Source organism: Ambystoma mexicanum, chromosome 10 (assembly GCF_040938575.1).
Source record: "Ambystoma mexicanum isolate Mex_15411 chromosome 10, UKY_AmexF1_1, whole genome shotgun sequence".
In the NCBI taxonomy this organism is placed as follows: domain Eukaryota; kingdom Metazoa; phylum Chordata; class Amphibia; order Caudata; family Ambystomatidae; genus Ambystoma; species Ambystoma mexicanum.
In genome coordinates, this window is record NC_090932.1 from 685,159,224 (window position 1) to 685,174,427 (window position 15,204).

The window sequence follows — 15,204 nt, forward strand, 5'->3', positions numbered from 1 at the left end:
TGGTAGTGACGGATGCTTCCCACGCGGGATGGGGAGCTCGTGCCAACAAGCTGACCACCAGAGGTTGTTGGTCTCTGTCTGAGTCCAAATTCACATAAATCTTTTTGGAGCTGAGGGCCATCAGGCTAGCCCTGAAGGCTTTTCTGCCGTTTGTGTGCAGGAGGAGTGTTCTGATCATGACGGACAACACAGTGGCCATGCATTACCTCAACAAAAGGGGGGTGTAGGGTCGCTCCCACTGTGCAAATAGGTGATGGAGTTCTGGTTCTGGGCAATACAGCAAGGAATCTCACTCTCTGCAGTTCATCTGGCCGGAGAGGAGAATGCGGCAGCGACTGATGCTCTGAGCTGGCAGAGAGCGGTCTCCCACGAGTGGAAGTTAGCTCAGGAAGTCCTTCAGGAGATCTTCGCCCTTTTGGGAACCCTGCAAGTAGATCTGTTTGCGACCGGTGCCAACCAGAAGGGTGAGAGATATTGCTCAAGGGAATTTTTCCTCAGGGGAGCTTTAGGGGACGCGTTGGTCATGGATTGGTCATTCCCACTTCTGTACGTGTTTCCTCCGGTCCCCGTCATTCCTCAAGTTCTAAGGAGGTTGCGGAGGTTCGGGTCCCACATGATCCTAATTGCTCCGGATTGGGCCAGGAGAGCGTGGTACCCAGACCTTATGGAAATGTCCATCTGTCCTCCACGCCGTCTTACCCACAGGGAGGATCTTGTCTCCTGCGAGGGGGGGTCAGGTTCTCCATCCAGAGGTCAAGACTCTCAACCTTCATGCTTGGTTTCTGAAAGGTTGAGATATAAGGTTTGGGACCTCCCTGATGATGTGATGGAGGTGTTGCTTTTGGCTAGGTGTCCGGCAACCAAATACCTGTATCATTGGCATAAGTTTTGAGACGGATGCAGAGGACACAATGTTGATCCTTTTCAGTGTTCCATTCCAATGGTTCTTTCTTGCTTTCTTTGGCCCACAAGGGTCTTCAAGTAGGTACCATTAAGGGTTACCTGGCAGCGCTGTCTATTTTAAAGCCCTCGTCTGAAGAATGTTCTTACTTTAAGATTCCTTTGATTACCCAGTTTCTAAAAGGGCTCACAAATGTGTTCCCGCAGTCCCCGTTTCAGGTGCTGGTTTGGGATCTGAATCTAGTCTTGAAATTCTTGATGGGTGCTCCGTTGGAACCCTTGCACTCTTGTCCTTTGAGACTGTTTACCTTCAAGACCGTTTTCTTGCAGTGACATCTGCTTGCAGAGTGAGCGAGTTGCGGCACTTTCATCTAAGCCACCCTTTACTGTGTTCCACAGGGATAGGGTTGTACTGCGTGTACGTCCTTCCTGTCGACCTAAGGTAGTGTCTGAGTTTCATTTGAGCCAGAAGGTGATACTTCCTGCTTTTTATCCTCCTCCTCATCCGAGTAAGGAAGAGGAGAGGCTCCATAGGTGGGACCCTAGGAGAGGTTTGAGCTTTTATATTTCTAAATTGTCCAGGGTCAGAGTGGACGACCAACTTTTTGTGGGATACAATGGACACTGATTGGCCAGGCTGTTACCAAACAGACCTTGTCCAGGTGGATTATCCTCACCATTGCTGAATGTTACAAACTGGCTGGCAAGGACCCTCCGGATGATTTGCGAGCTCACTCCACCAGGGGTGTGGCTACTTCCACAGCCCTACAACAGGGAGTTCCTGTTAAAAATATTTGTGATGCTGCAACGTGGTCTTCCATCCACACCTTTTGTCAAGCAATACTCCCTGGATACTTTACATGGTCAAGATATGGCCTTTGGTCAAGCAGTGCTCTATTCTGCCATCTGATTGGGTATATCCAAATTCTACTCCCTCCTCTGTTCACTGATACTGCTTTGGGAGTCTGTCAAAGATATGGAATACGTTGGAGGACACAATCCATTCCAAGAACAAGTTACTTACCAACTGGTAACGATCTTTCGACTGGATGTTTCTCCAACGTATTCCACATTGCTCTCCCAGCCTACCTTTCTGAAGAATTTCCTATGCTATTGCAACTTGCGTTCCCACAAGGCTATATGCAGTCAATAAGGCTTGGTGTGTGGTTATGGCACACGTTGTGGGGGGGGCATAAACTGAGGCTACGGGCGCTGTGCGTCCTACTTATAACATCTGACAACATCACCCTTGATGGAGGCGTTCCAGGGACATCGACCTGGCGTCATCGACGCAGGACGCCCTCTGCCGAAACATTTCCAAAGCAGCACAGCTATGGACATTACATGTCGAAGATGTGGAATACGTTGGAGGAACATCCAGTCGAAAGAACGTTACCAGTTGGTAAGTACCTTGTTCATCTGCCAAAACTCGATATATCGTCCAGCACCAGCAGTAAGACACCATTTTAGCTGCCCTTTCCCCCTTTGAATGTGGGAGACACCCCCACAAGCCTTGTCATGCTATCCTCCAGTGCCCCCATCCTCCACCTTTCCCCTTGCCTCCAACTGTGGTCGCCGTCACTCTGCTTGGCGACCTAGACTTTACCTCAACCTCTCCTGCATCCCCTTCATTACCTCGCTAGCCTCCTGCAGTGCTTGCTCCTTCCGCTTCCTGCTCCCTAAGCCACTTGCACGATTAGCACTTGTGATATTTCCTGACAAGTTGCCATTCGGCTGCCTGTCAGGAAATATTTTGCGCTAAAGTTGGCCTATTGCCATGATTGTATGTAAATCAAAAAATGAACAGCACCATGTTCAAAGATGTATTTCTGTTGAAGCACAAATATTTAGAGCAAGAGGAACACAGGCAGCTATTAGCGGCTAATTAAAATATGTATAATGCAAGATTGTTAACCCTATGCAGGGCTGCATTTAGCATTACAGAAAAACATGTGAAAGATGAAAAAAAAAAAGAATCCAATATGTACCATCCATGTGTATTTATACTTGTAGCACCAGTTTAAACATAGCACAGCCAATGCCTTCTACTTCACATCAGTGAAACTATAAAGCATGAATTCAGATTAACGTCTCATAGACCCAATCACTCCTCAATCACAACTGAGAACATGGTAATGGTTTCCAAAGGGCATCTCTCTCTCTGAAGTACTTGATGTCTGAATGGCTATCACTATTCCAATAGAACACATCTGCTTATACAAATGTACTACAGACAGAACACAAATTACATTGCATCATTCCCACAATATATTCCAACATTAACATGTGCACACTGAAAAACTCACACATCACATCTGTTATGGCATCGCGAATTGCATCATTGATTACATCATTGATTACATCATTGGGAACGAGAGCACAATGGTGACGACTGCCATGACCTTAGGCCATTCCCCATAGGTGTTAAGCGCTATACAAATTCAATAAAAATACAAAATGCTCTGCCAAGCCACCCAAAGCCTGTGGCCAGAGATAGTGGAAACTTTACCCATCCATAAAGGATCCATGGGCCAATAGCCGTGCTCCCCGCCCCACCAGGGCCCCAATGTAGCCACAGGGCCTCGACCAGGCTAAGTGGCCACTTTATTACCATAAAGGATCCAGGGGTATATTACATTTCTGTTAACATGTACTACACATACGTCTGTATAATATCTTGAAATAATGTCTTGAAATAGACCAAGTTTTTTTTACTCTGACGGGTAGCTTCCCTTGATGTACGTTTTGATGTCACCTACCTTGTCATTAGTGATGACATCATTGATGCCATCACTGTGCTAGTCGGTTTTGGAAAAGTTGACCCTTGCTGAATTTCAATGGATATCCTGCGTTCAACCCTCATCTTCCAAATAACGTTTTGTTACCGTTTTTTTTTACTGAATTTTTGTCAACTGGTGTCTTGCGTTGGAACTATTTCAACTTAATCTTCTCTTAATTTCAAGGATTCTGTTATGATATTTTTCACACCGCCTGTAGTAGCTATGTTTTTTTCTTTGCATATAATCACACATGCCGTATTTAACATTATTGGTTATTTCTTACGGTACGCACAATGGGATATTTTCCCCATTACAGGTCCCTGGCCAACTGGCCATAGCATATGGCCATGGCCATTGGCCACTTTGCGATGAAGTATTGGGAAGAGAATGGGTGCAATGTTTGGGGAGACATTTTACATGCGCTGTAGTGCCAAAAGTAAGGTGTAAACGCAAATTACAAACAGGAGATCCAACTGAGACTTTTCAGAAATGAAAAGCGGATTATTTTTTATGTGAATTTCACAGTCAATTTGAAGTAGATTTACGTAAGACCAAAGCGAGGGTCCCAAAAAACTCTTCAATACATATGCTGGTCATTTTACAAAAGATGTGGACTGTATGCAGGGGAGCACCAAACTTGGCTCTTACATACTCAAGGTTGGTGCTCCCCTGCATACAGTCCACATCTTTTGTAAAATGACCAGCATATGTATTGAAGAGTTTTTTGGGACCCTCGCTTTGGTCTTACGTAAATCTACTTCAAATTGACTGTGAAATTCACATAAAAAATAATCCCTTTTCATTTCTGAAAAGTCTCAGTTGCTAAAATGTAAATTTGTAACTATTGGGCAGATATACACCAACCACCAAAAGGCACATCTGCAAAGTTTTGTAGCCAATTTGTTTCTTTTTAACGTAAATCTATCTGCCAGTTTTCACTATAATAATAATTAGGCTTTTATATAGCCTACAAACCCTCAGGTATCCGAGCGCTGCTTATTATTACCCACGGTGTGTGGTGCTCATTTATCGACCTCGGAAGGATGAAAGGCTGAGTTTGGCCCCGCCGGGATTCGAACCTGCGTTAACAGGCTCTGCACGGGTGTCAAAGCGAGCGCTCTACTCGCTGTGCCACTTGACCGGCACTATACGCTGGTCTAAAGGATGCAGGTTTTTACCTATGGTAAAATGAATGAGCGGAGTCAAAAATATCCAGTGGGGGTGGGGGAAATGGCAGGCAATTGTTTTTGGAAAATGTAAGCTTTATATGTCTAGCGAGTTAATGGTTATTAGCAAGTGAATGTTTGCAAAAGTCAGTGGTTTATAGGTTTAACATTAACTAAGGCAGCAACCACTGCCCTTTTCATTTTTATGAATCCATGGTCTCATCGCGATTTCAACATCGCAGCACACAGCAATGCTTATTCAACTAGCATGAAACTGTAACGGCAAGATAAATATCAAAAAGATACCAAGCTTTGTTACTTGTAAAGCTTTGTGCTTTTTTTTATCATCTCCGCTCCCATCAATGAACTAGAAATATATTTTTACACAAGTTGTATACATTACTCATATAAATTGATGTTGAAACTTTTGCGATGTAATGCCGGGATCTCGAGGAGGCAGGTAAATCAATCCATCCATCTAAGTATGTCACGACTCTGCAATTAACATCAAGAAGTTTACCGCGATGGGTGTCATTTAAAAAGACCACTCTGACTTGTGAAGTGTATGCTATGGGGCTGTATTGGCCATATTCCAGAAAATTAATAGGATTGACTTGAATCACAAAACTGCTTGGTAAAATCAGGATCTTTGGGGTGAATTGGCACTAGGACCATTTCTCGCACTCGTTAGGATTGCCTTCTCCCTAGCCCAGGTGCCCCTATCCCTGTTTCTAAGGCACGGTAACTCCTACTGTCTGATACTACAACTAGGGCTATGATGTTTTTCATGAGGTGTTGGCGGTCTAACTCCCTAGGGGGTCGTATAGTTGTCCCTTGCCTAGCCCTAAGGGATGGTGCCTTCACTCACATGCTTCGAGCCTCTCATCAAGCGTGCCCAGTCTCCCCTTGCCCTTCTATGCTGGTGTTCCCCTCCCCACCAGACTTCTGTCCTCAGATGTTTCACTCTGCCTTCCTACCTCCACCCTTGGATGTTACCTTATTTCTTCCTCTTACTTTCCGCCTTCTCTTCTCCTCCACTCACTACTACTACTGGCTCCAACTGCTGCTCTTTTACCTCTCTCCTCTTACTACCACTCCACCTCTCTACCACTACTACTTCTGTACTACTACTCCTGTTTCTTCTCCACCACTTTTTCTCCGTACTGCCACTTCTTCTCTGCTACTTCTACTCCCACCTCTACTTAAAAGTGCTGTTCTTCTACCACTAACACTTCCGCTACTCTCACTACCACTCCCTGCCACTTATTACTACTTCACACTATCCTCCCTCTCACGCCCACTCACTCTACAGAACTGTGCATATAAGAGAAGAACTAGTAGTCATTTTTCTCAATCCGGGGCTTTCTTCTTTCGGTAGATCAACTTTCGCGGCTCGTTTGGCTTCTTTGGTTGGACCCCTGGTTTCTGGGGAGACATGGCTCTTTGATGGGCAATGGCCATTTATATTGTCTCCTCTAAGGTGGGCTCATGTAATTATCACACCACCTTTTGTAGGTAGGAAGGTAGTGAGTCTGTAAATTGGTCGAGGACTAACTTCCTTCAAGGTCTTATTATTATGCCATTTATTTGGGAGATCTCGGACCCTATAAGACATTTGCCTCAATGTTTCTCCCGATCTTCGGTGGTAATGACATAACTTCATCTCGTAATGTTCCTGGTCCTTCTCCAGATGTTCCAAAGTTTTCCTACTGGGTTTGGCTATCAGTATTTTAGGCTTGGAAAGCCTGTTAGGGTTCCATGCTAAGAAGGGTGCGACATAATGTCCCGGTGCCAGCCAGCTGTTTCTGTGACCCTTTCAAAATTCACAAAGATTGCTGCTGGATCTTTTCCTGGGCCCAATTTCAGAAGGATGCTCAGCGAGGTGTTGCTATTCGCCCCCATCTTTTAGCCATCACTCTCTGCAGGGCTGCCATTGTCTACTGATGTTGTCGACTTATGTAGTTTTGCCTCAATCAGGGCCCATAATAAGTCTTCCATTTTTGCTTCATCTGGTGCTTGGCAGACTGGTCTATCAGCAATTACTGAGACTGGAAAAAAGGCCTATTCCTCCTTGTGTGTCTGAGCTGTATTTCTTCACTGCAAAAACTGGGCTTCTCTCGCTTTACTCGAAGGCCGGACAGTCTGGGATTCCACCAGGTTCTCCGTCTCAGGGTTTGGGTCAGCCTTGCTCTGCCTTCCTGTGCTTTTTGGTCTGGCTCCAAAAGGAGTAGTTTGAATGGGCACTTCCACAGTTAAATGGGAGTACAAATTCTAGATTCTGGGAAACAAGTTTGGACCCTAATGCTTCAAGTATCTCGCTCCAGGGGTCCAGCTGCTCCTTTCTGTGGATTTGGGGATCGGTTCTGTAGTCTCCTGCTTGCATGACCTCTGTATCAGGGCCTACTAATCCCACTCTGACACCACATTCGATGGGAGGTCACTTAAAAAGACTACTCTGAATCCTGAAGTGTATTCCAAAGTTCTCTATTGGTGATTTTCCAGAAAATCAATAGGGTTGACTGGAATCACGCAATCCATCCCAGGTTCAACTGTACCCTTTGCTCTCCTCCATGCCGCTCTCCACCTGCAGCGTCCCTCTAGCCTCTCGTCAACATCTACCTTGCCCCTCTCACCCATTTGATCACCGCCTTCACTCCTCACTTCCAGTGTTATGCAGACGACACACAACTCTCTTTCAAGCTTCCCTCCACTGCCTCCTCTTGCTCCTCTCTCATTCCTAACTGTCTGACTACTATTCAGGATTCGTGCACTGCCAACAACCTCTGCCTTAAGGCCATTAAAACTGAGATCCTTCTCATTGGGACCCCAGCTCCATTCTTCCCTCCTCCTCTCTGGTCACCCTCCATGGGTCCCATCCCCTCCTCCTCTTGTGAGGCAAAAAACCTTGGTGTCATCTTCGACTCCTCTCTCTCCTTCTCTCCTCACATCGCAGACCTTGCTAAGAAGGTCCACTTTCAGCTACACCTCCTCGGAGGCAATGTCCCCTTCTTCACCTTCCCCCAGAAAATCATTGTCTCCAGAGCTCAGGTCCTCACTAGGCAGGACTACTGCAACTTCCTCTTCCTCAATCTGCCTAATTCCTCCCTTCGCCCCCTTAACTAATCCAGAACAGGACTGAAAGACTTATCCTTGGCCTCAAGCCCAGGGAACGCATCTCTCCAGCCCTAAAATCTCTCCACTGGCTCCCAATTGTTGTGAGGATCAAATTCAAGACCCTCTGCATCATCCACAAGGCTTTATGGGGTCTGGAATCCCGCTACATCCAACTCTCTTTTCCTAAATACCTCCCTGCTAGAGCCCTTTGGTCTTCTAGCTCCAACTCTCTGCAGATCAAATGCTATTCCATGCAGAGAGTGGGGGGTTTATCCCTCTCTTCCGCAGGAGCCTCCCTCTGGAATATTGCCTCCCTGCCCGTCTCAGGCTTTAGCTGGATCTCCTTAAGTCCTGGAAGCTTCTGAAGGCCCTCCTTTTCTCGTCTACCTCCCCTCTCCCCTCCCCTGCTAATGTCCCGCGCTGCTGCATTCTGATTGGCTGCCTGGTTCCCTCTGGGTCTTACAGGGCACCCGGCCCTCCTCGCCCAGTCTACCCCAGCACCTAGGTCTCCCCCGATTTGCCCACCCCCCCACCCTTCCCCTTACCTGCACTTGCCCTACCGGACTCCCTCCCCCTGTAATAGTCTGGCAGAGCCTACCCCTACTGAGCAGCCCAGGCCACCCCCGTCCTCACACTTTGCATGTGAACCTTAATTCCCTGCACTCCCAACTTTCCCCTGGCACTTGTCCACCTGCTTCCTCTTAGCACTTGTCTAGCCCAGGGTCTTTTCCTCCCCCCTCACCCACCGCCCCCAGCACCTGCCCACTTTCCGGTGCTCTGATCTGGAATTCCTTTCCCACCTTGAATTATTGTATTCCTCTATTACCGGCATCTCCGCCCCCTCCCCTCCCCCCCACCCCCTTTGCACTCCCCTGTACTTCGTGTTACTGCACTTGCGCGATCCGAATGACACAAGGCCTAGTAGGACTGTTCTTTTATACTTCATCCCTGCCCCCCCCCACCCTTCCTTTTTGTCTTGTGGCACCTTGGAACACCATTTGCTGTATAGGCGCATTATAAATACCCAATAAATAAACCTCTCGTTAAAATCTGGGTCTTGAAGGGAATTGGTGCTAGGGTCGTCCCTCACTCTCTAGTCTCCTTTGGGATGCCGCCTTTCTAGCACAGGCATCCTTATCTCTGGTTCTAGGGCATGGTAACCCACACTGTCTGATACTATGACTATGGCTGAAGTGTTGACTATCTACTTCCTAGGGGTCTTTTATCTGTCCCTTGCCAAGCCCCACTTATGTTCTGGGGAAGTTAGGGGATGGTGCCTTCATTCGCGCGGTTGGAGTCTCTCACCAAGCACAGCCAGTCTCACGTTGCCCTTCTACGCTGGTGTCCCAGGGTGTTCTTTTCTCCACCACACTTCTGTCCCTCAAATGTTTCACTCCGTCTCTTACCACCACCCTTAGATGGTACCTTCTTTCTTCCTTACTTCCCCCTTCTCTACTCCCCCACTTAGTACTACCGCCTGCTGCCACGCTACTTCCTCTCTCCTCTTACAACTAGACCACCTATCTGCACCTACTTCGCTAGTACTACTGCTATCTCTACTACACTACGGCTTCTCCCTACTACCACTTCTCCTCTGACACTTCTACTACTGCCACTTCCACTGTTACCCCGACCACTACTCCCACCTCCCACTTACAAGCTCTACTGTTTTACCACTGCCATCGCCTCCCTTCTTGCCACTACCGCTCACTATCACTACCATTCCCTAAACCTCATGACTACTTCACTCTCTTCCCTCTCACACTTGCTCCACAGAACACGTCTCTCCAACCACCTGTCCACTCCTTCTTTCCATCCTCTGGTCTTTTGGCCATCCTCCTTCTGTCTCCTGACCCACCCTACTAAACCAAAAACAAAACCTTTTTCTTCTATTTCTCAAATTACCCCCCCCCCCCACTGTCCTCCCCCACCAACCTCTCCCTGTCCATTCACTTACCTGACTTCAGGGGTTATGACGGGAGGGCTGGAGGATGCTTTATAAGGGCTTTAAGCATGACACTTTTCTCTGCGGTTCTACCGCATTCAGAGCCGCAGCCCAAAGCAGTCTACGGGGGATTTAATCGCCCTGGTGCAGCACCGTATTAGAATCTGGAGCTTCAACCTTCCAGGTTTCACAAACACGACAGTACAAAATGGAAGGGGTGCACTGTGGTTCCCTGCACAATTCAACTACTCAGCCACTGGTGTGCTCTTCCAACCGGCTTCTGTACTCATCACATCTTCAGGTTGGCAGTCTATAATGTGCAGCTCACAGCCAGTGCAGGAGTAGTGAATCACTATTAAATCTGCTGCAAGAACTTGTGTAGTCATCAGTTTCGCTGGGAACCTGCTCACACCCAAACACCCACAGTGGGGGAGGAGTAGCAGTGCATGTGTCACCCTGGTGCAGCACCCTATTAGAATCTGGGTCTTCCACCCTCCATGATTCCACAAGCACAATAGTACAAGATGGAAGGGGCACACTCCGATTCCCTGCACAATTGATCTAGTAAGCCACTTGTGTTCCCCTCCGACCAGTTTCTGTGCTCATCACATCTTCAGGGAACGGAACAGTTCAGCAATAATAGCTTTGCCCTGGATTCCTGTTTAAAACAGTGCACGGTCCAAGGTCATGTGCTTGTCGCACTGGGCATTCCATGACTTTGACCAAACTTGCTTTCCTCCCGCCTTACGATATAAGTTGCTGGTAGATTGTTCGATCTTCAGCAGCCAGCGCAAAGCGTTAACCTCAAATCAATAAGTCCATCAGGGGCCAGTCTTTTCCTCACCTGGACCCAAAGGTGTGAAACACACTTCTGAAACATCTCGCAGCCATTGAGAATCACTTTCAGTTCAGTAAACTACTTGAACGTAGTTATGCCAAGCAACTCTAATCCTCATTATGCAGTCTCGCACAGGGGCAAGAAGCCACTTGTGGCACATAACATGACATAATCCATAAAGCAATTTCGCTCCCTTTGATCACTCTGCTGGCTACCTATTAATCCCATACTCCTCACCACCACTTCGAAAATGTCACACTTAGGACCTCCACTCACATGTCATCTCCACTGTGTATGTGCTTATTACCTGGGTGTAACCTGAATACGAGACGGTCTCCCTGGCCCAGGAGCACTAGTGTGCTGTGAAAAGCCACTGGACCACCTGACTGCGATGATCTGTCCGTTACATCTGGCTCGCATAAGACATCTAGACCTGCAGAAATGTATGGTGATCAGACCAGGCCCACGTGTTTTCTGCTGGCAAGCTCCCTTTCTAGTCTGGTTGAATTACTCTGGACCTATTGACATCCCGTAGATGTCACCTTGGCACCAGGTCCTGGCACCCCTCTTAATGGAAGAGTAAAATTCAAATTCACTGTGTTTCAGGCGAAACCCTTTCAAAACGTTCCCTTGTGCAGGTGTGATGCATCCAGGTTAATGTGTGATAGTTCATATCACCCCAACACACGCACAGGGGTCTGAGGCTAAAATCATATTTGGCTTCCCACTTGTTATGGCCTCCCAAGTCTGTGAATTACTTCTCAAACCCTACATTATACTGTCTTATCCCTCCTGTTTTAAAGCTAGACTCTGTGTCTTCACTGGGTGAAGCTAAACCCCTCTTGTGTCCACTGGACTGCCACGTGCAGTGTGGTAGTGCTCTCTAAATAGGTGTGGCCTATACCCCGATATTCTCAGCTGCAGTCCAATCCAAGAGCTAATCCGTTTTCAACTTACCCTGTAAGCAAGCTTTCTTTTCTAGCTCTGCACACCATGACCCTGGTCCTTCACATTCTGTGTTGTGGCATGTAGGCTGCCGTAAATGCAGTTCGGAAAAGAGGAGGCATACATATCCATTACTCTATTGTAGCATCACTGCCTTAGGCCCGGCCCTCTTGTTTGATATACTAAATACCACTTCCTCCTACAGTTCAGGCCCTGTGAAGAATATGCTCTCCGGTGCTGGTGGAAGAAATTGCACTCCACACCGATTATCCGAAAATCCTATTTCCGGTAGTTAAATTGAAAAGATTGTGTTGACACCCACCATCTTCATCGGCATGTGTACTGTCTGACGTCGCATGACACCTGCCAGTTCTACTCCTTGGCCTTACCCATCTCATCCTTCTTTCCCCTAAACTAAGTTCTCAATTAACTGCAGACACACACTTCATCCTTCCACAACTCCCTCACAACTCTCCCACGTATGCAAACAGACCTGATGGCCCTCCAGGCAAAATTGCTTGCTCAGTTTAACATTTCAAGTTGCATGCTACTGACCAGGTATACAATCTCACTTGTCTCCTCAATCCAAATACACCAACAAAGCGTTTCTCACTTGTCTGGGCCAGTTATCACCACCCAATGGCAAGTGGCGAGTGCACATTTTGAGGCTTGTAGTTGTCTGAAAAATGTATCTAAGGTCCCCCCCATCCTACCTTGCTGACTGTATCTCTTGCTACTCTTTCTTGAACTCTGATCCTTCTCTGCCCTTAACCTTTCTTCCTCTCATGTGTTTCTTCCCGCCTACGCTCCTTCTCTCTCCTTGCCCCCTCACCAACAGTGCCCTCCCTGGACATTAAAGTTTCACTTATTGGCCAAAGATGGGGTGTCTCCCATCGCCTCACTGTCCGTCACAAACGGACACATGACTGCCCCTGTATATGAATCGCATGTTTTGGCACTAGACATACATTATCATGCATCTTATTTTCATCTACCCGTTGCCTCTGCCTCTGATCTGGGTTAGCATTCTGCGTGTTCTGCATCAATTGCTTCACTCTCATTTGGACATCCACCCTCTATTGTAAAGGGACGTACCCAGGGATTGCTTCTGTCAACCGTATTTCTTCCTGTATGCGTCATTTCCGTTCGTAAGACTGCCTTTTATTTTTTTACTGAAAAAAAAATGATATTACAGAATGAATCCGTGTATAGAAGCGAAGTGTGCTCATCCCTATAGAGTTCTAAAGCCTGTGTACTGGCAGTGTAGTGTCCTATCAATACATCTCTAATGTAACAAGTAAAATAAATAGTTTGACGAATAAAGGAAGTCCTTCACGGGACAAATAACATCTTCGGTGGCATCCTTCACTATTTCTTGAACCCGCTTTACCTTGTTTATTGTTTTTTCTTAAATGCTCACCAATGTATTTTGTATCCGTACCTTTGAAATATGTGGTAATGCGGTATAGTATTTTAACACATTGTTTTGACATTTTTAGGTATCGACTGAGTAAATTTGGTTTCCAGTACCAAACATCCCCCTTTCCATCAAGATTTTACCAAAAACATTAGCACCCATTAATGTGAATGTTGGCCCCCAAATGGTGAGTACATCTATTATAATTTTACTCCATGCATTGCAGATGAAAATTGGACAAACTATTTTTTGGTTCAGGGCTAACCCACTGGAAATTTGGCATATACAAAAATAGCAAATAATGTCTGGAGCGGAATTACATTTAACTTTTTTTTGCTTAGTTTTATTTATAATCTGAAATGTAATTTCTGCAGCACGCCATGTGAACCGAGAAGTACCTGATGGGATCATTGGTTTTGTGAAACGGGCTAGTGGAGAGTGACTGGGGCCACGTGATGCTCTGATAGGTTCTATAGAGTCTGTGTATGGTGTGAGCATGCTGTGGTCCTGCCAGCGTCAGTCAGTGGATTCCAAAACGTGGGATGGAGGCTACCCTCCATGCATAGTGCTGTCCACACCGCACTTTTGCCCTGTTTCTGTTGTGCCTTTGCGTGGATGGGAAGAAGAGGAAGGATGAGAAGGCGGTGTCCATTTAGAATCTGGATAATCTTGACATAAATCGTACATTTGCATGTTAATTTAAGAATTAAGTTATTCTCTCCTGCTGTTATCGTAAACCCCCCCTCTGTTCCTAGCCCACCACTTATTCTGTGCCATCATCAACCCCTTGCCATCTCCAGAATCTCGAGTTCTGTGGTAATGGAGGAGTTCTATTGGTGGAGGCAGTTGTCACTTTGTGTCATTGAATGTCCCGTGTTTGCCTTCTTTGGTTGCCCTTAATTTTAGTATGGCTTCATTGCATCTGTGTAGTTAGTGCACAATAATCTATGCTATTCGTATGGACTTGTTATGCCATAGGAGTTCTGGAATGTTTACATTTCTTTATTACTCTGGGTTTTCGTGCAGACCAAAGTCTTGGTTTGCGGGGGTACATGTTTATTATATTTATTATTTATTTATTTGTTTATTTATTGTGCGCACCGGACCCTGGGATAGCAGGGCGCATGTGACAAGAAGGCTTACAGTTTAGGTACAGAAGTTACAAATTTACAAAGCATGGTAACAAGCAGCTTTCTCGACTCCACAGGTGGAACAAGTATAGACAGTATACAGACAATAGGTCATCATATCGCTAGCGTTTTCATAGTAGTAAATCTATGTCAGGTACAAAAGATGAGGTAGGTATACATGGGGAGAGTGCGAGTTATGTAGCGTTCTCAGTGAGCCAATTTATAGTATTCTTTCTGAATTTGTTGAACGTTTGGTCAAATCTGAGTGCATGGGGTAGGGAGTTCCACAATTGAGCTGCCCTTACTGGGAAGCTGGATCCTCCAATAGTGGTCAGTTTAAATCTAGGCACTAGAAGGCAGTTGGGGCTGACTATTCTTTTTGGTCTAGTGAAATTTTTCCTAGTGAATCGTTCTGTTAGGTAACGTGGGGCTTTGTTGTTTAAACATTTGTGGATGAGGGAGGCAGATTTGAGGTTGATTTTTTCTTGGGTAGATAGCCATTTGTGCTTCCATCTTATTTCAGAAATATGTGATCTTCTGGGGATACTTGGGGCCGCTCTAAGTGGATTGTTTTGGAGCACTTGTATTCTGTTGATGGTTTGTTTAGTTGCCCCTATGTGGAGGGAGTTGCAATAGTCTAATTTTGACAGAATAAGGGCTCTGGCTAAGATTAGACAACTGTCATCTGAGAGGAATTGTTTCCCAGCTCGTATTAGTTTGCATGTATAGGCCGTAGTTGAGGCCAATGAGTTCACCTGTTTGGTGAAGGATAGGGACGAGTCGAGGTAGAAACCTAGGGTTTTTACTTCTCTGACGACTTTGTGTTCCCATCGATGATAAATGCGGAGTAATTTGGGTTGAGTTTTTAGAGATGCGAGCTGCAGTGCCCAGGATGATGAGCTCTGTTTTGTCATCGTTCAGGAATAGGCCGTGGTTGGCCATCATGCCTGAACGATGCTATAGACTCTA

At 46.3% G+C, this 15,204-nt stretch overlaps 1 protein-coding gene across 3 annotated transcripts in view; it reads left to right on the plus strand.

Moving 5' to 3' along the window:
* TFDP2 (transcription factor Dp-2) overlaps positions 1-15,204 on the plus strand; it is a 751,258-nt gene that overhangs the window by 141,764 nt on the left and 594,290 nt on the right. For all 3 annotated transcript variants that reach the window (XM_069618279.1, XM_069618278.1, XM_069618277.1), the window contains exon 2: positions 13,188-13,292. In XM_069618279.1, coding sequence (XP_069474380.1) covers positions 13,290-13,292 — 3 coding nt within the window. In that variant the 5' untranslated portion in view covers positions 13,188-13,289. The remainder of the gene's footprint in view (positions 1-13,187; positions 13,293-15,204) is intronic.